At 35.2% G+C, this 26398-nt stretch overlaps 4 protein-coding genes and 2 long non-coding RNA genes across 8 annotated transcripts; 4 read left to right on the top strand and 2 right to left on the bottom strand.

Annotated features, from left to right (window-relative positions):
- Positions 1-1241: 1241 nt before the first annotated feature.
- Positions 1242-2691, bottom strand: LOC112776670 (thioredoxin X, chloroplastic). Its single transcript, XM_025820900.3, has 2 exons — positions 2111-2691; positions 1242-1686 (listed from the first exon to the last, which is right to left on the bottom strand). Exons 1-2 carry the CDS (start codon positions 2432-2434, stop codon positions 1480-1482), a joined length of 531 nt encoding a protein of 176 aa, XP_025676685.1. The 5' UTR covers positions 2435-2691; the 3' UTR covers positions 1242-1479.
- A 2-nt stretch (positions 2692-2693) lies between these two features.
- On the bottom strand, positions 2694-6159 carry LOC112779710 (pentatricopeptide repeat-containing protein At3g59040). The gene is made up of 7 exons (XM_025824047.3): positions 5832-6159; positions 5445-5745; positions 5028-5318; positions 4672-4920; positions 4033-4157; positions 3700-3798; positions 2694-3445 (listed from the first exon to the last, which is right to left on the bottom strand). The coding sequence occupies exons 1-7, from the start codon at positions 5897-5899 to the stop codon at positions 2890-2892; spliced, it is 1689 nt and encodes a 562-aa protein (XP_025679832.1). The 5' UTR covers positions 5900-6159; the 3' UTR covers positions 2694-2889.
- Positions 6160-6235: 76 nt separating this feature from the next.
- On the top strand, positions 6236-7936 carry LOC112779711 (E3 ubiquitin-protein ligase RING1). Of its 2 annotated transcripts, none has more exons than XR_003190828.3 (2): positions 6236-7330; positions 7710-7936. XR_003190828.3 is itself a non-coding variant. In XM_025824048.3 (2 exons), exon 1 carries the CDS (start codon positions 6236-6238, stop codon positions 7229-7231), a length of 996 nt encoding a protein of 331 aa, XP_025679833.1. In that variant the 3' UTR covers positions 7232-7243; positions 7710-7936. The 2 variants fall into 2 exon arrangements, 1 of the variants encoding a protein (XP_025679833.1); XM_025824048.3 differs by having other exon boundaries at positions 6236-7243.
- Positions 7937-11995: 4059 nt separating this feature from the next.
- LOC112776732 (uncharacterized) lies at positions 11996-13120 on the top strand. Its single transcript, XR_003190164.3, has 3 exons — positions 11996-12201; positions 12287-12464; positions 12568-13120. It is a non-coding gene; the product is annotated as an uncharacterized lncRNA (long non-coding RNA).
- Positions 13121-14392: 1272 nt separating this feature from the next.
- LOC112777416 (uncharacterized) lies at positions 14393-15141 on the top strand. 2 transcript variants are annotated; one of them, XR_011878134.1, is made up of 2 exons: positions 14393-14625; positions 14754-15141. It is a non-coding gene; the product is annotated as an uncharacterized lncRNA (long non-coding RNA). The 2 variants fall into 2 exon arrangements; XR_011878135.1 differs by having other exon boundaries at positions 14751-15141.
- A 533-nt stretch (positions 15142-15674) lies between these two features.
- LOC112777548 (uncharacterized) lies at positions 15675-18710 on the top strand. The gene is made up of 3 exons (XM_025821950.3): positions 15675-16471; positions 17480-17645; positions 18159-18710. Exons 1-3 carry the CDS (start codon positions 16303-16305, stop codon positions 18418-18420), a joined length of 597 nt encoding a protein of 198 aa, XP_025677735.2. The 5' UTR covers positions 15675-16302; the 3' UTR covers positions 18421-18710.
- Positions 18711-26398: the final 7688 nt, after the last annotated feature.

Below are 26398 nucleotides of genomic sequence, written 5' to 3'. Positions count from 1 at the left end.
CGAGAATTGCAATATGCCTGCATGACCGGGGTCAAAGTGAACTTATCAAATTCCCAACCAAATCTGTGCATTTCGTTCAACCTCTTCTTCATCAAATCAACGGAACCAGACTTAGACAAAGCCTCCAACAAGCAATTGTAAGAGTAATCATTTGGAATGCAGAGACCCTTCAGGCGCATTTCATCAAACACCTCGTTTGCTTCTTCAACCAACCCAGCACTGCCCAGGCACCGAACCAAGAAACCGAGTGCCCCAGGGGGGAAAGAGCAACGAGATTGGACGATGTCTTTGAGAAGAGACTTCAAAGGAGGAATTTGGCGGGAACGGGACAAAATTGAAGCCATGGCATTGTAGGTGTAGCAAGTGTGGCGGTAGCCATGTTGGGTTGAAGCCCAATTGAAGAATGTGTGAGCGAGCTTCCAGCTGTGGAAGCGGTTGAGGACGGATTCGACGAGGTGAGAGGTGAGGAAGGGTGCGATTTGGGTGAGTTCAGGGGTGTCTGGAGTGAAGGGTCGTTTGGTGAAGATGGAGATCAGGGCATCGACGTGCGTAGAAGAAAAAGAAGAAGAAGTGGGTGCTTGAGAAACCGAACGAGTGGTGGAAGTTGAAAGTCGTAATCTTTTGGAGAATAAGAGATGACAAAGAGCACAGGGATTCGGTTTGAGGATTCGCACTGCCATGAGAGAGAGAGAGAGAGAGAGAGAGAGAGAGTGTGTTACACCCTGTAAGAAAATGTTCGTAATATTAGTCCAATAGTTTCACTTAGGTAGTTAGGTTGGCTACTGTAGGATCTCTTGGTGAATCACACAGCACATGACCCGTTTAGAAGTTCCTTTTCCCTATGAATTTGTCTATTTTTAAGCTTCCTTGAGATTAAGATACTAAAGCACGGCCTTTGTTCATGTCCTATAAGATCTTTATTTTAAATATTTGGGTTTTGCTCTTTTGGAACAATGATCATTGTAATACTTCAATTACCTTTATGCCATACCATTTTTGCTTTTCAATCTATTACACTGCTCTATTTAACATTGAAGTCAGTTATATATAGTTGCATTTCTAATATATTGAATTCTTTGCTACTTCCACAATTGTCTATAACTTTGTATAAACATCATTGTCATTCATGCAGAGAAGAAGCAGTGCTGGGGATACTATACTGGTGGTGCTGCAGATAGAGTTCTGAATCATTCATTTAAGGCTTCCAATTTTGTGGAATAAAATTTTGTAATAACGTCAAATTTCACAACCCTAATTACATTAAGCCTCTTGATTGTTTAACAATGTTACCAATTACACTTCTGTCAAAGGAGAAGAAATTTATACACCTGAATCAAACAACAAAGGGAAACCCAAAAAGGGATAGAAAGTCACAAATTTACTTAAAACAAAACATCCTGTATTTGCAGCTTATGTTATACAGTTGACTCAAGAGTGTAGAAATCCGGCAAACCGAGAGGGAAACAGAATTTCGACTCGCTAAGAAACTGAGATTGATTCCAATAAAGCATCCACATACTCTTTGAGTTTAACTTTGGTTATTGCACCTTCTCTTCTGCTTTCTGGAACTTCCTGCCCATTCTTGAAGAGGATCAATGTTGGTAGCCCATAAACTTTGTACTCTTCGATTAGCCTAGGGTTTGCATCATGATCAATCTTCACCACTGTTAATCTGTCTTCATATTCCTGCAATTTATGATACAAAACATTTCAGTTTGAGAGAATATCCTTAAGAACATTCAGCAAGAAGTTCTGTTCATTGAACCAAAATCACCACCTCATGTAAAGAGATCACCATGATAAGATGTATTGCATTTCTTAAAATCCTGTCCTTACTTTCATGGTTCATCAATATAAACCATCCCAAGCTTAAGTATGTGTTGCTAGCATGGCAAATATCTCTCTATTAAAAAAAATAGTGTTCTTTTTTAATACTTTTATTTCATTCGACGAAGACATATGAAATAAGACAACACTCTAACCAACACTCTAAATTTTGTTATCAAAAGAAGAATTATTTATTGTTAATTAATTAATTAATATAATCGGATAGTAAGAAAACGGGACGATAAATTCTTCAGGAAAAAGGAATTTGGAGGGCGAGAGAGACCTGAGCTAGGGATTCCATAGCGGGAGAGATCAAACGGCAAGGACCGCACCAGTTAGCGACGAACTCAACGAGAACGGGACGGTTAGCCTTCAAAACAGTGTCGTTAAACTGTGTCTCGTTGATCTCTGTGATGGCGGTGCCGCAAGTAACGGTGAATTGACGGGAACAGCGGAGCTTGGGGCATGTAGTTCTTCTTTGGGAGGAATAAAAGGAAAGCCTCGCCGGAACGGAGCAGTGAAGCAAAGGAGCAGAAGAGTAGGAGGAGGCGGAGGAGGTAGATGCAAGTGTACGGAGTGGAAGCGTCGGAAGTGACAGCGATGCCATTTGTGAATCGCCAATCGAGAGGAAAGGCTCAAAGTGAAGTTCAACGATAAAATATGATATGCCAGGAACCAATGCTGTCACTCTCCCCCATTTTTCATTCTTGACCACACGTACATTATATGCCAAATATTTATATATAAATATATTTTTTTAATAAAATAATTAAATTTACCGTTACAGATTAATCAATTTTTTTGTTGCATGGTTTTTTATCATTTTAATTTTGCTTCCTAATTTATCTCGAAAGAAAAATAAATCCTTGACAAAAGAGCTTGTTGGTATAAATGCATCAACAGTTTTTACGTATTGAAATGAACACTTTCGAAAATAATTGAAGAAAAAGAAAAGAATTGTTTGTCTATAATATAATTGCACCACAGAAAAAGAAAAACATAAAGATCCTAAATTTGACAATAAACAAAATTTGTAATGAGACTTCCAGAACTTCTCGGTCATCAGCTGGGAACTCTGGATTGTTCATCATAGGCCATGCTCAACTGTGCATCAAAATATTCATAATTATGTTCTTGATCGTTATCGTTATCATTCTCATTCTCATTCTCATCATCATCTTCATCACCTAATTTGCTAACACCATTAACTTTAGGTAAATTGGAATGCAATGCAAGGTCATTAGCCTCTTTTCTCTCCTCCTCTGTATTTGCTAAAGATAGAAGGACGTTTTTGGCTTTCTGATCAGGAGACTTCATTTCCTTGAACCAAAGGACAGCGCTGTCGAAGTCACCGGATTTTCCATATGCATCCATGATGTTGGTCAGAATAGTCTGATTCGCCTTGATGCCGCGCTTAAGCATTTCCTCGTACTTCTGTGTTACCTTCCCAAGATCATTTATCTTAGCATAACCTTTGATTAAGGTTCCATAGGTTACAACATTGGGCTCAAAACCATCTTGTATCAATCTCTTGAAAAACTTCTCAGCACCCTCCATGTCAGATGCATTCACATAAGCTGATAACATGGTAGTGTATGAGCAAATATCCGGTGAGCATCTGCATGGAGCAAGTACAATGATATGAGCAGAATGCTTCCTCAATGCTTGATAGCAAGAGAGATTAAATTTTAAAGGGTCATCATAATGTAAGATGCTCATTGTTTTCTTCATTTAATTAAAACATAAACCACTGTAAAAAGCGGAACCAACATAGGCGAGCAGCGAGCCTTTCATTCGGCCAGTGATTTCTTGCAGAAATGGAATCCTACTCAATAATGAATCACAGTATAAGGATTAAGAAGTACAATTTACCTATCTCTTCTCATGCTCTTAAACACTGTCCGAGCTTGTTCTACCATTCCAGATATTGAAAATGCATCTAGTAAAATATTGTAAGCCTTCCTGGTTGGTCTGTGAAACAGAAGAAAAATTCTGTAAATTAAAAACCTTTACTAGATAAACTATAACTAAGTTGGCAAAAAAAAATAGACACCAATCAACAGCAGTAAAAATATTGAGATGTTAAATTTCATCCATGCAAAAAATATAGTGTTCAGTCCAGTTGATAATGCACCAGTTGACAGGTTACAGCATTCTTTCAAGTCATGATGTAATAATAATCATATTCTTTATTCTTTAACATACCTGACACCGGCATCAAGCATTTCCTCAAATACAGCTAGTGCTTCTTCCTCCCTCCTGGCCTTCCCGTAAGCATTGATGAGTAAGGCATAGCTCACAACATCAGGTCTGAGACCAGCTCTTTGCATCTAAAATAAGGCATTGACTTCAAAATCTGATGAATTAATTATAAACAATATATTAAAGGGGGAATAAAGTAGATGAAAACTAATGGACAGTCTTGAAAATGACTCGGATCAAATAAATTTTGTCTAAAATTACTAATGGTTTGGTATTTTATCAAAAATCTGACTGAAACAAACTGGTGCTCATCATTCTGATACAAAGAACTAGGGATGAAAATTGAGTCTTTACTGAAAATTTACAGCCTATCTATCTCATTTGAAGAAGCATTTCTAAATAAGCAATTTTTTTCTTTATACAAGCAAGCTCAAAATTAGTTCCTTTTCCTTTGGAAATAACAAAGTAATTCAATGTTCAATGTACACGTATTAAGTTTTCAATTAAAAAAAGAGAAAAGAGTAATATCGAAGATGATGCTGCCTGTAATAAGAATTCATAGAATACAAGAGTTGGAATTAGACTATCCCAAATTTACCAGAGATTTTATGAAAGATAAGTTTGACAGACAATTAATATTACCTGATCATATATGTTTGAAACTTCCTTGTAATTTGTTTCAAATGACATCAAGCTGTTATATGTAACTGTAGATTGTTCAATTCCCCGTTCAGCCATCACTGCAAATGCCTTGCGAGCCTTCTCATAACTTCCTGCCTTCTTATACATATAAATCATCATATGAAACATCTTCTGATCTGGTTTCAAAGGCGATTTTTCATCATTCAGTAGATTTTCAAATACTTCTTCAGCTTCTTTAAACTTGTTCCCCTACAAGCATATCAGTAATAAAAATGCAAAAGCGAAAGTTAACGACATTAACTCAGCAATATTTCATAAGGCAAAATTAAAGTGCATAGAACAAGATCTATGTTTACCTGAACAAACGCATTGAGTATTATCTGATATGTTACTGCAGAAGGTTCAGGGCCTGATCTCTGCATCCTACGAAATATTGTTTCGGCGCTACTGCATCGACCTCCTTTCGCATATGCCTCCATAAGTGCAGTCTGAGCTACTACATTTGGTGGATACCCATTCTTATTCATCAAGCTCAAGACCTTCTCAGCATTATTGAAGTCTCCCAGCTTTCCATAAGCCGTTATAAGCATAACAAAATCCATCTTACCGAAATCCCACCAACTTTGAGTCCGAAGCCATTCAAGAATCTAGAAAATTAAAAAAAAATCAAACATGTAGCAATTAATTAGAATCATCAACAAAGTACCAAGCAAGAATTTCATAGGGCCACAAAAAGTGTTATCTATATATATGTATAATTTTTCATTGTATACCTCAACAACAAAGTTCCACCTTTTGAGTTGTTTATACCTAACCAAGGTACCAAGGATAAGGTCTCTAGGAAGAGTGTGGTTTGCTTTCTTCTCAGAAATGAGGACGGAAACAGCGGAACCGGTCTCGTCAATTTGGTTCATGAGCCTCCTCCAATTCTTCTGATCAGCTTCATCAGCAGCATCCTTGAACACTTCCAATTTCTTCCTTCTCTGCATGAACTTTCTGGGTGCAAGCATCCCCATACACACCACCCCCATTCTCCCATTCATCTTCACCCTCCCAATTCCATACTCTCTCTTACTGCAGCAAACACTACACACTATTACACAACAAAAACAGGAAGAAAAAACGAAAAAGAAAGAGAAACAAGCTTCAAGATTGAGTACCTAGAATGAAGTGGCTTCAATGGAAGTTGTCCTAAATGGTAGTGCGTCTTCGAAATGATGCTACACATAGCACAAAACCACAAGGATGAAGAAAAAATGCGTTTTTCTCTGCAATAACACTTCCCAATCCTAAATCCCCTTTGTTGCAAACCCGGAGACGAAGCTGTAAATATCTATTCATCATTATCATTATCAACCGTTGCAGATTATTTGTCGGGCTAAGAAAGAATGAAGAAACTCGGTTTGGGCTGGCCCAATTATATTTCGGTCTGGCCCAATTATAGGCCCAATTTTTTGTTGTCCCTTTTTACGAACGGAAGGCGAAGAGGGAGGGGGTTGCTTCTTTCTCCTTCGTTTCGTTCGAAACGAGGTTCTTTGAATATTGGTGTTGTTAGTCAGAAACCATGTCGTCCGGCGAGGCCGTCGTCGGCGGAGCTAAGCCGTACTTCTGTCACGTTTGCACCCGGAGAATCACCGTCTCCGACGAATCCGAGCCTTTCTGTCCGTTTTGCCTCCAAGGCTTCGTTGAAGAATTCACCGATCCCAACCCTAACCCTAACGAAAACATCTCCTTCAGTTTCGGCCCCGATCCTTCCTCCGATGCTCAACTCCCCTTCCATCCTTTGTCCTTCCTCCCTTTCCTGCTCTCCTCCGCCGCCGCCGCCGCCTCCACCACCATCGACCTCCAGAACCCTCGCATCTTCTCCAGTTCCTCCGGATCCACGCCGCGGCATGAATTTATTCGATCCGATATGTTCGACCCATTTATGTTTCTCCAGAACCACCTCCAAGGCCTTCGCGCCGACGGAGCAAATGTACAATTCGAGATCAACCACCCTTCGGACCCAGGGTTTCGCCTTCCGGCGAACATCGGCGATTACTTCCTCGGTCCCGGCCTCGAGCAGTTGATTCAGCAGCTAGCCGAGAATGATCCCAACCGTTATGGTACCCCGCCGGCGTCGAAGACAGCCGTGGAGAATCTTCCGACGGTGACGGTGGACGACGAGTTGCTGAACTCCGAGCATAACCAGTGCGCGGTTTGCCAGGACGAGTTCGAGAAGGGGTCGCAGGTGAGGCAGATGCCTTGTAAACACGTCTATCACGATGATTGCTTGCTTCCGTGGCTTCAACTACACAATTCTTGCCCTGTTTGCCGGTATGAATTGCCAACCGACGACCCTGATTATGAGAATCGGAATCGCCAGGGGGACGGTGGTGGTGATGGTTCGAGGTCTGGCAGTGGCAGTGGCGGTGGCGGCAGCGGCAGCGGTGACGCTTCTGGGGGTAGACCTGTTCCCAGGACTTTTAGGATATCTTTGCGATACCCGTTTGGTTCGGGTGGGTCTCCGCAGGAAAGTGGCGACAGAGGATGGGAAAGTAGGCAAGAAGATTTGGATTGAACCGAAGGAGATGTGAGTTTGTTATGATTTCAGGATTGAATCTTTTTTCTGTATAGTATGATACTGCTATTGATAACTGATGCCATTTTTTGTAGTTTGGTAAGTTATTTTCTTGTTGTTGTAAATTATCTAAACTGCATCTTGTGATTTTAACTAGGGATTTGTTAAACTATTAATATTCCATGTGTATACTTCCATTATCTATCTTGTTATTTTGACTTGTGAAATCTTAAACATAATTTCTGTTGAGGTTCTCCCACTTGATGCTGCTCAATTTATCTTTTGCCATACTTTCTTCCAAACTCTTAGATATATGTTTGTCCATGCCCATGTTCTCTTGGTTTACTAATTAAATGTAAATATGTGGATTGCTTGTTGGATTTTTGGATATATTTGTGCATTCAATAATGATGAAACTACGTGTTGATATCAAATATAAGTACTTACAAGAATAGTTTATCATTTGATATATCTGCAGGTATCATTTCGTGTTGGAAAATTGGAAATTATCCCCTCGCATTGCTCTATTTATGGAAGTTCTTGTCTCTCCAAACCCGCCGTTCACCCTCTTCATCTATAGAGATACTAGGCACTGTTATTTAAGTGATTAATCTTTTTTCATGTGTACAGATCATTTTGCAGTGTTGACTACACCCTTTATTTGCTCTCTCTGTGTTATCCAATATCAATACCGCCCTTTATTTACATTCTTTCTTTGCCCAACATATAAGATACTTATCAATACCATGTCATGGCTCAATCCTTCTTCACATAGTGTAGGAATGTATTAGTGATTAGCCGACTCGCCAAATAAGTTGGTATCACCATTTAGATCAAAATTTTAGAGTAACGGTCATCTGTGGAGGGTATTTTAATTTTTTTCTAATTATTAAATCGAATGTTGGTGTTAGTTGTTATTGTTAGAGTAAATTACTAATTTCGCCACCGAATTATTAATATGCTGACAAATATGACCTCTACTTTTGTTAACTACAAAAGTACATCTCAAATATTAAAAATGCTACAAAAATGTTTGGCATAATAAAAGAGTTTGCTCTGTTAATGGAACTATTTGAGGTGTCAAACGTATTTCGTTATACCCGTTCTCCTTCTCTTTTGTTCTCCCACACTCTCCAAAGTAACTACAACAATAATAAATAGCATCCCAATCACTCCCTCCCTCCCCCAAACCTTCTTGGAGTAGCGGCAAGAACATCTCCATCCCTCCCCAAACTATCATTGTTTCTCTCTTCAAGTACGATGTTGCCTCTTCTTCTACGGCTCTCACTGTCTTTCTCTTTGTCTTTGGTCATTCTCTTACTCAGCCACTTTTCCTTCTTTAATTCTTCTCTCTCGCCACCTCTCTTTTCTTCTTATGTTCCGTTTGACATTTCAACCAGTTCTATTAACAAAGTAGATTTTTTGTACGGTTGGATATTTTTATAATATTTTTTAATATTGAAGAGATATTTTTGTAATTTAACAAAAATAGAAGTCATTTTTGTTAGCATATTGATTATTTGAGAGCAAAATTAGTAATTTACTCTTATATAGGGATGTTAACGTGGCAAGGCGGGGGGCGGGAGCTGTCTCCCTGCTCCCCATCCCCACTCCTAGATTTGCTCCCTGTTCCTGTCCCCATTTTCCGCCGGGAAGGAATATTATTCCCTATCCTCATTCTCCACAGGATCTCATTCTCTGCGGGGACTCCATTTCCCATCTCTCTGACAATTCTGACTAATTATTAATTTCCATAGGAATAGAGCTGAAAGTATTTATCCTATACAAAATAGCAAAATTTTATACAAAAAGTCTAAACGATAAGATGGTGACTTCTTTCAAAATGACGTAGTGGGGGACGCCATGGCGAACCAGAGTACAGAGCAGTGGATGAGGTGGGGACGCGACCACAGAGAGGAGAATGGACATGACGACAGAGTTGTAGAAAGGAACGCCACGAATATAGAGAACGACGCGGTGAGGGTGATGGAACAATAAGGGATGACAATATGGTGAGACGGGAGAGTGGCGAGAGGTGGCTGCAGAGAGGTTAGATGGAGTATGGACGACACTAGGGATCTATGAATTGAAGAAGTGTTATGCAAATGAGGATTAGGAATTTTAGGTCTCTCTCTTATGTGAAATGACTAAAAAACATATATGAGAAATAAACTATGAAGGACAATCAAGTAAATTTATGAATTTTGCGGATTAGCGGGAATCGCGGAGATCCCTGCTCAGGTCCCCATCCCCACGGAAAAAATTTTCTACAGTCGAATCTCTATTCGGGGCAGTCTCCGCAGGGATTCCGCATCTCGAGGAGTTTTGCCATCTACTCTTATGGTTTCTTACTAGGGTTAAGTACTTTTTTCCGTCCCTAAGGTCTTAGATCAAAATCAAAATCATCCCGACCTTTTTTTCTTATTAATATCATCGTCAACGTTATAAAACATTATAAAATCGTCTTTTTCACAAAAAATCATAATCTTTGACAATTTTACTCCTAGTAATTAGCACTTATTTCTATTATTATATTCTATTTTATTAATTTTTAAATAATCTTAACTAATTCTATTTTTCATTAAAATTGCATCTTCTATTATTATATTCTATGTTGAGATATAATTTTAAATACATAATACCTCTTGTTATTATATTTTTTTTCAAATAAACTTTTGTTTTTTGATTTTTTTTTTACCAAAGATAGGAGACTCGAACCCGCGACCTCTTAATTGAGTATGGGGAAACTATGCCATTTAAGCTATACTTCATTGGCTTTTGATTTTGTTTTTTCATTCCAACTATCTATAAATTTTAAATACTTAAAAATACCTCTAGTGATAATATAATGTGTATTAATTAAAACAATCATGAATGCCATTTTCATAAACCATAATCATTTCATCTTCGATTTGCGGGATAACTCGGGTGACCGTTTTGTTTTGCGAGTTTCGCCTGCATGCCTCTGAGTAAGGGGATTATTTTCATGGATTGTTAGTGAAGAGATTGGAGCAGCTGAATGTGGCATACATTGTGTTGTGTTCTCAGATGTTATTCTAGTAAAAATTTGGACTAGTTTTTTTTTTTGGGTCAAGTAGATTGGACAACCCCCAATCTTAGGTATCACAACCTATGATGCACGTACACTGACACGGACACGGGACACGACACGACACTGGACACCTCGACACGCGGATTTTAAAATCTTATATGACACGGGGACACACATACATATAAAATATAAAGTATTTTTTAAATAAATTGTAATGATATTTTGATATTTTATTAATATTAAAATATAAATTAAAATTTTTAATTATTTTTAATGTCTTATTTTAATTATAACAAGTATTTAAAGTATTTTTTGTTTTAATAAATAATAATATATACTATATCTAAATTTATTTTAAGAATATATGTAAAGAATAAGACTGGACACGTTGACACGTGATGGTATTTAGGTGTGCCAAGACATGTTCGGAGAAAAATTTTTTATTTTTTATTAAGACACGGTTAGACACAGCAGACACGCGTGTCGGACGAGTGTCGGTGAGTGTCGTGTTCAAAATGTATCCGACACTCGAACACGACAACTCAACGAAATGTCTGTGCTTTATAGATCACAACACACCCACACTACACACTCACTCATATAACACTTTAAGAGTTCATATTCAACACTTGGTGCATTCACCAAGGTTTGAACCCGGATGCAGCATCCTAAGAGGCATATGGTTTATTTCACCTCCTGTTCCTCTAATTTTTTTAAAATACTTTCATCATCATATCTTTGATGTTCCAAAAAAAATAGCTTCACTGTAGCATGCTTAAAAGATGTGATTTGTTGGTGGAGCATAAAAGAAAATAATAATAAACTCTAACAAAAATCACTAGGTATAACATTACATCTGTTGGTGGATCAACTCTCTGGAGGACCCAATTTTCAAAGACAACAAAGCTATGAAAAGGAGTTGTGCCTTCCAAAAATGAAAATGAGTGAAGAGTTTATATATCTAAGATCAAATACTAAGGTTTTATATAGTCAAAATACAAGTCCGATTGAGGTGATTTGTTCTCCATGACAAATAAAGATAGAATTCTTAATCATGTATTCTTTTTATGTAAAACAATTATCTTTACGAATGAAAATGATAAAATGGTAAAGCTTTCAATATTGCTTTCTAAAAATTTTGGGTAATTTGAAGGAATGGAAAAGACAGGAGGTTTTACTGGCTTTTTTACTGAAATGCGCATAGAAAATTCTTTAATTCCCAATATACGCAAGATTTGATCTTTCTCCTCAAATACACACGGCCATTTTGCTTGGGTCAGTCACGAAATGGTTCTAGACAGCAAGTCAAGAATGGTGAGCACGAAATGGTGCATTGGATCTGACACGGGCCACATCTTTTGCAGCAGGCACGAAATGGGAGACCTCGCCTATGACACACACGAAATGGTAGAATTTGTGTATGAAGCACACAAAATGGACCAACTCAATGCAGGCACACACGAAATAGGCAAAGCAGTGGAATACTTTGCGTTTTCAATTTTTATGTATTATTCAAGGACTTTTTTACAATGCAAATTGTAATCATGTTTTATATTGCCAATAGTTTAACATAGATTCCATTTTCCCTCATAATTTTAAAGTATCATTCTTTTGATTTTGATCAACATTTATTTTTTTTATTAGCTACATGTTTTTCTTCTCATGATGCACTAGTTGATATTCTGCTCTAAAACATGTTTAACTGGCTGCAGGAGCAACTTTGTGAAAGGAAACGTACAATTCATGAATTGGAAAGGAAAATGGAAGAGAAGGAAAGAGAACTGCACACCATTAAAATCTTTGCAGAAGGGAGCGTGATCATTCAGAAGTTGAAAGAGCTCAGCATATGAAACAAATACATGATCTTCAAGAACATATTCAAGAAAAAGACAGGCAGCTTATTGAGTTGCAGGAACAGGTAGGCTGCTTACATTGTGTGCTTTGTTTCTATGATAAAAGTTTATTAGAAAAGCTGCTGCTTTACATTTCTCTGTGATTTCCAGCACAGAGTAGCTCAAGAGACCCTAATGTATAAAATGAACAATTGAGAGAAGCCCCAGCCTGGATAAACCGTGTTCGTGAGATGGATGTTTTCCAATCAACAACAAACTAGTCATTGCAGGCTGGATTGGGGGAACGTACAGAGCAGTATAACCAGCTCTGGATGGTTTCCAGAGACAGGTTTATCAGCAATCCCGTCTTTGCTTAAAATATCTTTGTTTTTGTGTTCCTTACTTCCTTTTTTACCGACAAAATGTATTATTTTGTATTTTTGTTTATTCAGATTGATATTGATGAGATGCATTACCATTGCTGTGCCCGTGTCTGCTGTGCCTGATTTGGTTTGTCCATTTCGCTTTTGCCACGCTTAAAATGGGTTCTCCATTTCGTTGCCACCATGCCAGAAATGATGTGGAAATCCATTTCGTGCCCGTCATTCTAGAAATGGCCCTGCACATTTTGAGAAACATTTCCACATATGCGCATTCTGGGAATTAAAGAATTTTTCAAGCGCATTTCAGTAAAACATCCAGGTTTTACCACTTTAAAGAATAAGATATTATCAATGTTTTCATAATAACATTGAATTTTTGAAAATTTAATAATGTAATTGTGTTTGAGTGCCATAAAGTAAATTGATCTTTTAGAATTCACAATTTGAATAAAATTTATATTGGAATGGACAATAGAAATATGACTGGATGAAGATCTTCATCGTGTTTTATATAGTGGCCTCATTAAGTACATGTGTATGAGTTGTTGAAGTGGTTGCACATTCTATGTTTTGGTCTTATTTGTATGAATTTTGTATCAAGATATTTTTATTTTGAGTTTGATACTTATTTAAAATAAATAATCACATAGTTAGAAGCCAAACAATAACAAAATGATTGCAATGTAAACCATGTATAAACACTTGTTTTTGGACCTAGTGTCCTTCCTCTTTTTCATTTTTAATTTTTATCAGCTTTGGTTATTAGTATATTTTTGTTTGTTAACATATTGTTTTAACTTTTAACACAATTGACTACATGCATATTAAAATCAGTCATCGAAATTAGTTATTAGTATAAATTATATATGTTAAAATATAAATATATATTAAAAATAAATTAAATCGTATATATTTATACACAAATATATTAATAACTAATTTTAGTATACAAATAACATTTTTGCAACACAATAGGCCTCTTGCTAAGCTTTCGGGAGGGATGCAATTTCCGTTGAACAAACAAGGTTAGTAGTTGTTATCGACCTATCGTTTGGAACCTGAATGGAAAAGTACCAAATAACATCATTATTGTTATTCATAGTTGAGTAAATAACTATAGAATAAACTATAAAAAAAATGTCTATAAATTATTAAATCGCTGAATTTTATTTTTAAATTTGTTAACAAAAATACATCCTCAAAATATTTTATAACGTGATAAAAATTATTCAACAGTTAAATATATATTTTAAAAAAGATTTTAGAGATCAAAATTAGATATATTTTTTTCAAATAAAATTAGAAAAATAAAAATATATATTTTTAGAATTTGGTAATTTTATGTTAAGTAGACATTTTTTGTGATTTTTTTTGTAAATGACTAAAAATATTTTTAAAAAATAAATATCTCAAGAATTTTGCTAAATATAAAAGGCATTTGCACTTATAAAAAAATTGTATTTCTTGTTATTTCTGTCAATAATTTGATAATTTGAGAGTATTTTTTGTAGTTTACCCATAGTTATACATTACATACTGTTTCTGCTTGGCAAATAATAATAATAATAATAATAATAATAACAATAATAATAATAATCATTTTTAGCCCTTAAAAGTTAAAACCCAAGCACAAATTCTGTTGACTGAGTGCTCACCAAGAATGTATACCAGGCGTTATTTAATTGCCAATGCCTTGTCTCCCAAGATCAGCTATATAGAGTAAATAACATATTCAATCATCATCTAATATTTTCTTAACAAAAATAAAAAGCACAGCAACAACTATATATTAATATATATAATATTAGAAATCCACTTGCTTAATAATTGAACTATCGGACCTGTTCTTAGGTTGACCTCGGATAAGAAGTCAATGCAACCAACAATTCATGTGGCTTGCTGAACACTGTTTGAGACCTTCAAGAACTTTATATAAAGGAGTATCTCACATCCTTTGCCTAAGTAGTAGTGTATGTTCAATTCAAGAAAGAAAAAACATGGACAAGGTTGTTTATATTTATGCCCTTTTGGGGCTATTTGCAGGTTCAATTTTCAGTTCATGCATTTGTGGGACTTCCACAAAGTTTGATACACACAGTGATTGCAATCTCTTTGGAAGTATTATTGGTCAGTTCAGTTCTTAATTATTAATAATAACTTTGATTTACCACAATTATTTCATTTATTAATCCAACTTAAAGAGAGTACAATTAATTGTTATATGTGTTTTGTTTTGTTTCTGTGTGATTCAGCAGAGAAATCAGTGAGCAATGCAATAGAAACCATCTACATTGGCATACTCATTCTAGGAATCAAGTTTGTTAACAACCTTTTCTCCATCTGTTACAAGGAATCTGCATCTTATACCATGGTCATGCCATTTTGGATAGCATTTGCACTCTCATATATTTGCATGTCAAACTGAACAATTCCTTAACTTCTAAGTTAAGATTCTCACTAAGCAAGGGAAGGTCAAGTACAATTTGTCTTCTATTCTATCATTCTATGCAAGCACATGTTCAATGTGGTTACTGGCAATTTGTTCTCATGCCACATGGATGGATGAGAACATTTGAAGTAGAAATATCACTCCACAAACTTCAAAAGAAATTAATGACAATCAAAAAAAGAGAATGTGATTTCTGGTGTTTATACTATAATAATATATTCAAAAAATTATAACATTCTTATGTAATTTTCATAATATTATGCGTATTAATGAAAGTATCTAGTAGGGGTGGCAAAGCGGGCCGGTCCGCCCAACCCGTCTCGCCAACTAAAATGGGTTCAAAATGCTAGTCCGTCTCGCTTTACGGCGGATTGGCGGGTCGGCGAGCTAGCCTGCTTGACTTTTTTTTTTTTTTGAAAAATAAAATTCATTAAAATTAACTAAAAAATAATAATTAAAAAATCAAATACAAATAAAAAATAGTCAAATTATAATATAATTTTTTTACTATCTTGTTTTAATTTTTAACTTCAATAAAATTGTTTAAAATAATATTTGTCAATAGAACTATCTTTATTTTAAAAAACAAGTCACATAATTCGAACAAATATACGAAATTGTAAAATAAAATAAATAAAGTTAATAACTAAAAGAAAAATAAAAACAAAAACAAAAACAAAAAAAAAGTGTTTGAAAATTCTATAATTATTAATTCTATAATAATAATCACTCTTTTATTTAATAAAAAAAAGAAAAATAAAAATCTTCGACCCAGTGGACCGGCCCGCCCCGTCCCGCCAATTTGACGGTGCGGGTTTGGCAAATTTTTATAATTTGGCGGATTCCAAATTCTAGCCCGACCCGCCCTTTTTAACGGCTTAGCGGGTCGGCCCGACGAATTCAACCCGTTTTGCCACCCTAGTATCTAGTGAGACTTCTTTTTTTTTTATAACTTGTAGGTCATATAGAAATAGAAACTAGTACAATAGTCAATAGACCAATTCAATATTTTTTTTTCCACGGTCTAGTTTTGTTTTTGGATTGTTCTCCGTATTTTTCAACCCAACAAGTTAAAAACTAATCCGTCGCGAATCTGAATTGCATTTAAAGATATGCTGCTAGCAAATGGGTTGCTACATACATAAGGTGTGACTCGAATTTCCGACACTTACTTAAACTAACGAGTGAGCTTATCACTTTTTTTTTTTAAGAGTAAGCTGATCCCTTAACCAATTCAAGTTGGTCTAGATTTTTTTTTTTTCTGTTAACAGTCTAGATTTTCTTCCTTTTTCTGGTTAGGGTCTAGATTTTCTTTATTGGGATATGTTGACAAATTAGTTACGCAAAAGGCCCAAATGTTAGCTTATTGGGCTTCAATACATCACCGACTCAAAAAAAAAAAAAACACATTTTCGCTACAAGCTTCGTTCATTTTCTCTCACCTGTTCCTCAGAGAGAGAGAGAGAGAGAGAGAGATGGAAGAAGGCGATGGGAAGGAATCACCCACCAATTCACAACAAACTGGTAATGAAACTTCACCATTTATTTTTTCAGTTCTTTTATTCTCTATTACTATTGTTATTACTGTGTGAAAGAAGAATTTACAGTTTCAAGGTGCAGTTTTTGTGTTGCTGAATAATTTATTTCATTTAATTGAGATCAGAGAAGTAGGTAAAACGGGTTATTATGGAGCAGCTGCAACACAATTTGAATATAGGGTGTAACACAATTTCATTGATTGAAGAAAAAAAAAAGTTTGTACCTCAATTTAGGACCAGCTGCAACCTTGAAAATCAGTGGTTGATAATGACCTCTAGTTTATACTTGCTTTTTCTATGGCCAAATCTCATTTTCAAATTTCAACCAACATAATCACACAAAATTATAGAGCTTAGGGAAACTTGAACCATAAAACTCACTAACTCGAGTGTTTGGTACCATTGTTGCCACCTTGTCTTAAAGTTTTGCAGATAATTATAGTCACAAAGTTGTGATTATGGAGTACTTTGGAAAATTTTACAATTTTATGTGGATATTTATAAACCGAAAAAGAAAGAAAGATTATATTATGTGTAAAGTAGTATAAAGTATCATAAGTTGGAGTTGATGAGCTTGACTGAAAGTGCAAGCTGGATTTTATTGTGGAGGCAAAGCTTACAAAAGAGCATATTCAAGTAGTAGTTATTTATTACAGTTTCTTGAGTCCAATGTAATATTCTTTCTTCTTGTGGTAATCTACATTTTACTTTTACTATAAATGGATAACTTTGTATCAGATGTGCAACTGCAAGTTGGCTAGTAATGGTTTTTAATGGTGACTGTTTTATGCTTTAAAGTTTCTGTCATCTCTTCCAGGATCAGTCTTTTGAATGTAGCATCTATGGGACCAGTTGCAAATTGAGACTGCAATGCTATTAAATTCTATTTTTTCTTTAAAATTACTTGTACTTTTTCTTTTTTTTTTTCTTACTACCAATAAGTGACCTTTATTTAAGCCAACAATCTAATTTGTGTTTATTTGATTAAGTCCAGTTTCTGATGATGATGAGATAGACTACACAACCAAACCAGAGTTCTATGATCCAGATCTTGATGATAAGGATGAAAAATGGGTTCAAAAGAAAAGACAACAGTGTGGCTCTGATGCTGTGCTTAGCTGCCCTGCTTGCTTCACCACTCTATGCCTACAATGTCAAAGGTATATGGTTGAATATGAATGTTTTTAAGCTTTCATATTTTGTGATATCTTCTCTGCAATCACAAAATTATTGATTATTGTTTTGGTTGCCGTATGTGTTTCTTTATATTAATTAAATTGCCGTGCGTGTAAGTGATACATCAGAACTATGAAATGCAAGACAACCTTTCGAATTAGGGAGACTTATTCTTCCTACTAGATGGGGAAGTGGAAGGATATTATTCTAATTGCTGATGGAAACTGGAAAATAATGGAATTGCTGGAGACATTGCTGGCTTTCAAAACTTTTTCTTGATAAATTTAAGAGAGAATCATTAAAACTCAAAAAACCAAAAGCCATCAGTGTATCCCTTCCATTGGTGACTTCAATTTAGAACCTGTTTTCCTTTTAGCAGCTATTGCTTCGCCTCGTGCAACTTCTCCAAGTGGTAGCATTGGAAGATATTCAGAGCTCAGCTACTGAAATTAATTTTGATACGCATTTTAGTCTCAATAAAATTTTATCTCTTGCAGGCATGAAAAATATGTGACACGGTACAGAGCCGTATTTGCTGTAAACTGCAAGATTAATGATGATAATATTTTGATGGAAGATACTCCAAGATCAAGAAAAAGAAACAGAGGAGGGGCCGGAAGATCGGATGGGCGGGAAGCAACTTCTGCCAACAACGAAACATTCAAACAGGTCTGCTGCTCAGTTTGCTCAACGGAGGTAGGCGTGATCGACGAAGATGAGGTTTATCATTTCTTCAACGTTCTCCCAAGTGAATCCTGACTGACTCAGATTTATGGTTAAATAGTGTCGGCCAAATTAAACATGCTGCTGGTTGCTGAGTTTCACTTCCTTGCAAAATTTTAACCAAAAACCAATTGATCTCGCTGTATCTATCTGTTTTTAGATATAAGAAAACATCATTTCTTCACTTTGAATCTTTCACCCTCAACCATTTTAAGGTCGCTGTCAAGTGCCAGGTAGTGTAGTTAGTGGAGGAATATTATGATCTATGATGCTCAATTCCTTGTGAAGGAGATCATCTTCGTTGAAATAAAGCTTCCTTTCCAATACCTTTGTGAATTTCGTAGTCTCTTGCTTTTTTTTTTAATCAATCTTGTTTTCTTTTTTGGTTGTCCACGGTATTTTCTAGTCCGGTAGGTCAAAGACTAATCTGTCGCGAATCTAAGTTTTATTTGAGGATTTGTCGCTGGTCAATGAATTATTGCATATACAAGATGAGATTTGAACATCTTTAAGTGGACGATGATCACTTGACCAAGTCAAGTTGATCTTTTTAATCAATCTTTGATGGATATTGATTTCATTGAAACACTAAATGGCTCAAAAGGACTGAAAACTGGCCCATTAACTTACAATAAGCTACTCAATGGATAAAACCATGTCCAATAAAACATTTAACCGAATTTGATGTGTCCAATGTTTTCAAGTCACAACTTTTCACTTGTAAATATTATTTATGGTGATTATTCGCATGAAGATGTTTTTATTAGATTATGATAATTAAAAATTATTAGATAATTTGATAAAATTTTTTGATAATGTGTTTATATTTTAGTATAAAAAAAATTTAAAGATAAGTAGAATTTATTATTTTTAGTCTTTTAATTGTTGGCCAATGAGTTGTTGCATGCAGCGGACAGGATTCGAGAACCTCCGACATTTGCTTAAGTGGACAAGTGAGCTGACCAATCGACTAACCCAAGTTGATTTTTATTTTGTTTTTTAATTCCATGCTAAATCGTTCCTCTTCCAGCCGCCAAGTTTGAACATAAACCGATAAACATGCACAAAACTAAATATCTTTTTTTTTTTTCAGTTTTCTTTTGGTTTGTGATTAAAGGCTGTTTATTTAGTTAAAAACCTAACCACTAATAAAAAGGAGGACCTCACCTCACCCATAAATCTCGGAGCATACACGTGTTTGGAAAGAGTTCCATGTATCATAAGATCGGATTAATAATAATGTTAAGTTGTTAATATAGGAATAGGACAATGATCATGATCCAATATTATAATGGGCTAGCATAGAATGTTCCATCATTTCTAGCTTAGAATTAGTAGTATGCAAATCGAGAAAAAGCGCATCAAATCCTTGGCATAATTATTAATCAGGCCCCCTTTTGAGTTGCTTTCTCTAATAAACAATTTCGTAGTGGTTAGGGAAAACATAAAGAATAATATTAATGTGCACAGATTTAGTATTAATATCAATAGCAATATCTAATCCATCACCATGAGACATCCCATGAAAAAAGAGGCATCAAGATACGGAAAATATGCCCCGTATGCATCACTTAATTACATTTTTTATTTTATTTAATCCCTGTTTTATGCTGCTATTCAAGTTGGTGAATGGTGATTATGTGTTCTTTGAACAATAAAGTGAAATCAAATTATAATCTATATATATATGATAAGGATGGTTAGAAAATATCTTATGTGATTATTTTACATTGATAATGATATATAAATTAAATCCTTATTAGTAAACTTATTTATTTAAAACCCAAAATTGATAATACAAAAAGCATAAAATAAAATTTGAAATTTTAGTAAAGGGGGAAAATTAAAACGTTTATTTTGTGTAGAGTGTCCGTAATGGAAAAAGATGGGTCCAACTTTCTATTTTTCCTTTGGTTTGTTTCTGTCTTTGTTGTCAGATATGACTATGAGGTCCCAAATTCTAGTTTGCAAATGACCCATCCCAGTATCCCACCTGCTACTTCTTACTTGTTACTTGTTTGTTTTTCCCTTGATTGAAAAAAAAAAATCTTTTAATTTTTAAAATAAAAAAGCTGGAAAAAGAAAGTACCCAAAAGTTACATCCATTGGGTAACGAAACTTTTCAAAATCAATGACTACTGACTAGTCTTCTTAAGTCTTAACACCTTAAATTGTTCAACATAATACAACTAAGGTAACACCACTTGTACAAAACTACAAAGTCACCTTTTTTCCCCTCTTTTTTAAAATTCCTTCAGAATTTTTTTTATTTTTTCTTTTGCAGGAAAAATGGACGCTCTTCAATCAATTTTCATATTTTTTGGGTGGTTAAAGGTGAATAATTTTCTATAGCACTCAATATTTTTCTGTGGGCCTTCAATCAGTTTTTTAAAGAATATATTTTCAATAGATTGGTATAAAATGTTACTTTATGGTAGATATGTAAATACTACAAATGAGATTTATAAGAGAAAATTTCATATGATATTAAATAAGATCTTAAAATTCATGATTGCTTTTGTCTTTTTAAATTCAACATTTTTAATAATTAGTTTAATATTGATGGTGATATGAATAATGTATTAATGGATAAGATGTGAGAAATGAATTCTTTAGCCCATTTGCAAATATAGTGAAAAAGGGGTTTTTGGGTGAAGGGCTTTGAAGGTTGGCCCAAATGAGACACTTGCATGGAATGCATGGTACACGGTGAACAGTACAATATAGCAATAATTAAAGATGGAAAAAATATAGTGTGAAACCAACGTGGCAAAAGGTGATTGGATAGGAAAAGATACCACAACTAGCTGGAGATTACCGGAAACTTCCACTGAAACAGGGAGAGTACGGAAAGTTGGTGGGGTCCATTTCGTCCTCCTTCGGTATCCTATAGTTTACTTCTACTACAGTCTACAGCGCGTCCCAGTTCTTAGAATTTAATTAATAATTACAATGCTCCATTATTGTGTGTTCATACAGGTAAATTTATCCATTTAGATTATTCATAAATTTAAATTTTATTTTTTTATGGGATAATATATGATTAATAATCGTGTTTATAACGTCAGTATATAAAAAATAAATTGATAAAAAATAAATTTATATTTTTATTAAAATAGTATTTGTATTTATTGATACATAGAACCAGATTAGTTAAATTTATTCGACTTGGATATTTTTTTACGCAACTTAACCTAGTGAAGAGAACTTCGCTTTATTTGAACAAATAAAACGGGTTAAGCAGGTCCTATGTGGTTGATTTTTTTGGTTATGAAAGAGGCGAAGGTGTTGTGCTAGGTTATGAATAATGGAGGTGCTACACTAATTTGTGGGACAGTTTTTTTTTCAGATTTCGTGTTAAAAAATCGGATCCTTCGAGTTTTTTGTTTTTAAGTTTTTGGAAGCAAATCGGAGGGTCCGTTTTGCATGGAGAGAGGATCTGAAATTTACATAAAATAAATCGGACCCTACGATTTTTCCATAATCAAAATTTTTTTTGACGATTTACATGAAATTAGATGGCCCATTTTCTCTGTTAATTTGCTTTTTGAATTAAGATTAAGAAATCGTTGGGTTCGAGTTGTGCCTGACACCACACCAATATTAAGCACCACTCCTTCCCGTATCCAAGTCCAACACCAACTTTGCCTCCATAATCAATTTAAAAAGCGGTCCTAGGTATGTGATAACTAATTCAACCTATTATAACTTCTCACATACAGCAGATAAAACGGTGGTCTATTATCATCAGAAAAATTTTACCTGAAAATAGATCTTCTCAATTTTTTTTTAATTGGGAGTGTAAAGTATAATTTCTAATCGATTAACATTTTTTTCTCATAATTTTTTTTGTCATACTTATAGAATGTATAATAAAAAATTACATTTATACCCTCAAATAAAAAAATTAAGAATATTCACTTCCTATCCATCCTATTAAAGACTAAATTATCATTTTACTCTATAAATGCCTCAACAATTTATATATTTTTATTCAACTTACACACACCATACTTAAAAAACTCGCTAATTTAAATATCAGAGTCTCTTATGTGTACTCTCATCACTATCCAAAAAGTGAACATAAACACATTCGAATGTGTTTGGATTACAACACATTTGTTTCTCATCTCAATTTCAAGAAATTCTCAGAAACAATATTATTATTTATGTATTATTTGTTTATTTTATATAATATAAAAGATAAATTTAATGTATTTTATTTTTTATTAATCAAATTTAACATAATAAATAAATAAATAATAATAATAATAATAATAATAATAATAATAATAATAATAATAATAATAATGCATATAATATTTTTCAATTTTTATTCTAATTTTCTATAAAATAAATAAGTATATTATTAACTGTGCGATTAAGTTTTTAGAAAAAAATTTTGACCTGGCGTCGCTTCTTCTACGTGGATTATAACCATTCGATTAGGACAATTAAATTCCTGTCGAATCATTAAAATGACGTCACATCGGAATGTGTAATGAAAGGTCTCTCTCAACTTAAATTTCAAAGAACCCTCACTCAATTCTCAAAATTATAGAAAACCCTAACATATAAACACTTTTTTCTCTTATATATCGGTGACAAAGAGCTTCAGAGAAGTCGTGAGCTTCAAAATTACAGAAAATCCAACTCCGTCTTCTACTTTCTCATTCAAAACTTGTGGCTTATTCATGTTGTGGTCAAAATATATCATAAGTAGATCAGTTTTTATATCCTCCATATTCTTATTACACATTTTATTAATCTCTTTATCTCCCTTAAGAACATGCAATCCAGTCTCTAAATTAGATGAACTTGAGTCATATGAATACATCTGTTTATAACTAGCATATCCTAGTTTCTTAAACATTAGCTCCAAATATTTGAAATTGACAAGATCAATATCTACTAGAAAAAATTTATGCACATTGCCATCCATGTAACGCAACATCCCACTAGAGTCCTTTTTTAAACTAACTCCCGTAGAGAAACACAAGAACAACCTCATAAGACACTTACATGCAAAAAATAAAAAAAAAAAACTAATAATTAACTGATTACTAACCTAAACATAAATTAAAATAGTATTTTTCATTAAAGTTATTAAACAAACATACAAGAGACGACAAAAATGCGATTTTTGAACACAATTCAAAAATTGATTAAACAAAGGTTACCTCGACAAAAGCGACAGCTACACCACTAATACTCTGTGAAAGCTTTTGTTAGTAGCTTCGTTTCTCCCGTACAGTGTTGTCACGACCACTGCCAAATATTTAAAAATGTTATAAATATGCTCAATCATAGGTAATTTTCACCATCCTCACCACCACCAACACTTTCCCTGATTACCACTGCATCCCCTCCCCATTTCCACAGAATTTGCATCTCCACCTCCAACCTCCACGCGTAGGCATTGTAAGATGAACAGCTTCTGAACTTGTCGTTCTTCTCCGCAAAGATTTTGTGGCTACCGCCACCGCCATAAGCAACACTTCTTACATCGCTAGTAGACTAATTCTGTCGCAAATCCCTGCCAAAACCTTCATCGGTTCCCTAATCCTCCCAATCGTCATCATTCCGGTTGTTTCCTCCTCTGCCGCTGTTCATCGGAGGCTTTCCCTTTCCACAAACGAGATCCTCCCTTCGAACAGGCAGATCGTGCCACGGCTGCCCTTTGCAATTGTGGTGATGCGATCACGGTAGATGGCTTTGGTGTTGTACTTCTTAACTATATCATTTTCCTGGGAAACATAATAAGAGGCGAGGAAGGAGTTAAGGCTATTGTTGCCGCCAGCGTCCATTTTCTTGAGTTGGATTTCGGACCATGCATCCATGGTGACGGGTCGGACAAAGGATATGTGGATGCCGAGGCCCGGTTTGATGGTGTGGCAGTCATCAAAGGTGCGGCGAACGACGCGGAAGCTAGTGAAGTAGATGATGATGCCACGGTCAAGTTCAGGAGGCAATATAGCCTGTGGTGGCGGTGGAAGAGAAGCGTGTGAGCCAACTGCTTCTTCGTGCACCCACATGGTGGTGCTAGTGGTGGTGACGGTGACTGGTGATAGTGGAGAGGAAAAGGAAAAACAGTGATAATCAGGAAATGTACGGATGGGGGTGAGGGTGGTGAAAATTTGGGATTTAGAGAAGAAGATAGAGGGGTTAATTTGAAAATTTTATTAAAAAGTCAACAAAAAATTAGAGTTTAGATATTTTTGTTACACGAAACACATCTTTTATAGGTACAATGTTAGTTTTTTTGTTTGGTAGATATTTTTGTCAGCGTTCATAAAATTCATAAATATAAATGGTAGTTTATTCTATAAATTATTTTAGATATGGAGAAAAGAATGATGTTTTGTTTAAATATGGATTTTTTGGGGTATTTTACAGAATTGTGGAGGTATCAAAAAAGCAGTCCAACACGTTACTTGTGTGTTGAATGGAAGTGCGCCACGTGGCAACACATTACCTGCGTGTTGCATGCGATTGTGCCACGTGTCCAACACATTGGTTGCGTATTAACTCGTACGTTACCTGCCTGCAACGTCCACCCATCTGTATATACACAAAAAACCTCCATTTTCAGATAAAACACACCTCTAAAATTTATATTAAAATTTTTTAGCCAGTTTATTTATCTACTATATTATATTTATTTGATTGGAAAATCATATGCATTTTCTTGTGAAAACGAAAACGCTAAATATGTTACGGGCAAGGATCAAAAGGCATTTTAGAAAGGTATGCCGCTTCACGAAGAACTTTATGATTACCATAACTCCAATTTCTTTCTTACTTAAGAGTTAAACACTTGGTAGGGGACTATGGAAAATCAATATTCACACAAACACTCCAAACAACAAACATGCTGTTGGCGCATATGTGAGAATTGAGAAAACTGAAATTTAATTTACTAAAATATTTCAAAGACTAAAGTATCGTTTTTGTCTTTAATATATAGGATAAGTTTCAAAGTTATTTTTAACATTTAAATCATTCAACGTTTTAAAATCGTTTTAATAATGTTCTATCATTAGTGATCTGTTAATAAAATTGACGGTGAAACAAAATTGAGACAATTTTAAAATGTTAGTGACTTAAATAAGATGAAAAGTTGGACACAAAAATAAGGGCAATTTATGCATCTAAATTGTTTGACCCCCAATATTACGCAAATACATTGTTTCCAAATTCAATACGCAAATGCATTGTTTCACTATTTTATGTAAACCGCTACTGCCAGTAGCGGTTTACAGGTGTGCATAAACCGCTGCAACCAGTCGCGGTTTATGTGTGAGTGTGTGAGTGTAAACTGTTGCTGCCAGCAGCGGTTTACGTACGTGTGTGTGTGAGTGTAAACCGCTACTGGCAGTAGCGGTTTACGTGTGTGTGTGTGTGAGTGTAAACCGCTGCTGCCAGCAGCGGTTTACGTGCGTGTGTGTATGTGTGTAAACCGCTACTGCCAGTAGCGGTTTACGTGTGATGGGCTGAATGGGGCTGCCTATATAAATCATAGAGGGGCCAAATGTGGAGAGGTAGAGTGTTATTCACAAATGGAGGGGGAGGATAGTTTTGTGGCTCTAGTTCACTGCTTTGGAAAAATTCAAAAGAGCAAAAGGCATGGTGTAAAATTCACAGATAGAGAACCGCTTAGTGTTTTTATTCGATCGTCGAATACGTTGGCAGAGATTAAGCAAAGCATATTACGAAAGCTCGGTACGTGTGGGACGAAGTGGGTAAAAAAATTATTTTACAAGATTTCCATTGACGTTGTCTCAACTGGTGTGAGATATGAGACCTTCGTGATCGGGTCGGATGAAGACTTGCAGGTCTTGTTTCACTGCAGGCGTAGTTTTTCGGAGGTGAGGATAACTGAGCGGTTTGCGAAATTGGAAGATGGTGTGGATAGCTCTGGAGCATCGGCACCTAATCCTCAGTCGACCCCAGCTGGTGGTGCATCAACATCGATGCCTGTGGTAGCAGTGGCCGTTCCGAATGCGGAGCCCGA

Source organism: Arachis hypogaea, chromosome 19 (genome assembly GCF_003086295.3).
Source record: "Arachis hypogaea cultivar Tifrunner chromosome 19, arahy.Tifrunner.gnm2.J5K5, whole genome shotgun sequence".
Lineage (NCBI taxonomy): Eukaryota > Viridiplantae > Streptophyta > Magnoliopsida > Fabales > Fabaceae > Arachis > Arachis hypogaea.
Note: the sequence above shows the minus strand (reverse complement) of the source record. Positions and strands in the feature narration are given on the sequence as shown.

What these genes read in the sequence shown, in the direction of transcription:
- LOC112776670 (XM_025820900.3), bottom strand. Translation starts at nt 2,434, where the DNA reads ATGGCATCGCTGTCACTTCCGACGCTTCCACTCCGTACACTTGCATCT. An exon ending in CTATGGAATCCCTAGCTCAG is followed by an intron (nt 1,687 to 2,110) that starts GTCTCTCTCGCC and finishes CATAAATTGCAG; the next exon opens with GAATATGAAGACAGATTAAC.
- LOC112779710 (XM_025824047.3), bottom strand. Translation starts at nt 5,899, where the DNA reads ATGTGTAGCATCATTTCGAAGACGCACTACCATTTAGGACAACTTCCA. An exon ending in TACTCAATGCGTTTGTTCAG is followed by an intron (nt 4,921 to 5,027) that starts GTAAACATAGAT and finishes ATATGCTTGTAG; the next exon opens with GGGAACAAGTTTAAAGAAGC. An exon ending in ATGCTTGATGCCGGTGTCAG is followed by an intron (nt 3,799 to 4,032) that starts GTATGTTAAAGA and finishes TCTGTTTCACAG; the next exon opens with ACCAACCAGGAAGGCTTACA.
- LOC112779711 (XM_025824048.3), top strand. Translation starts at nt 6,236, where the DNA reads ATGTCGTCCGGCGAGGCCGTCGTCGGCGGAGCTAAGCCGTACTTCTGT.
- LOC112777548 (XM_025821950.3), top strand. Translation starts at nt 16,303, where the DNA reads ATGTTAGCTTATTGGGCTTCAATACATCACCGACTCAAAAAAAAAAAA. An exon ending in CACCAATTCACAACAAACTG is followed by an intron (nt 16,472 to 17,479) that starts GTAATGAAACTT and finishes GATTAAGTCCAG; the next exon opens with TTTCTGATGATGATGAGATA. An exon ending in CTATGCCTACAATGTCAAAG is followed by an intron (nt 17,646 to 18,158) that starts GTATATGGTTGA and finishes TATCTCTTGCAG; the next exon opens with GCATGAAAAATATGTGACAC.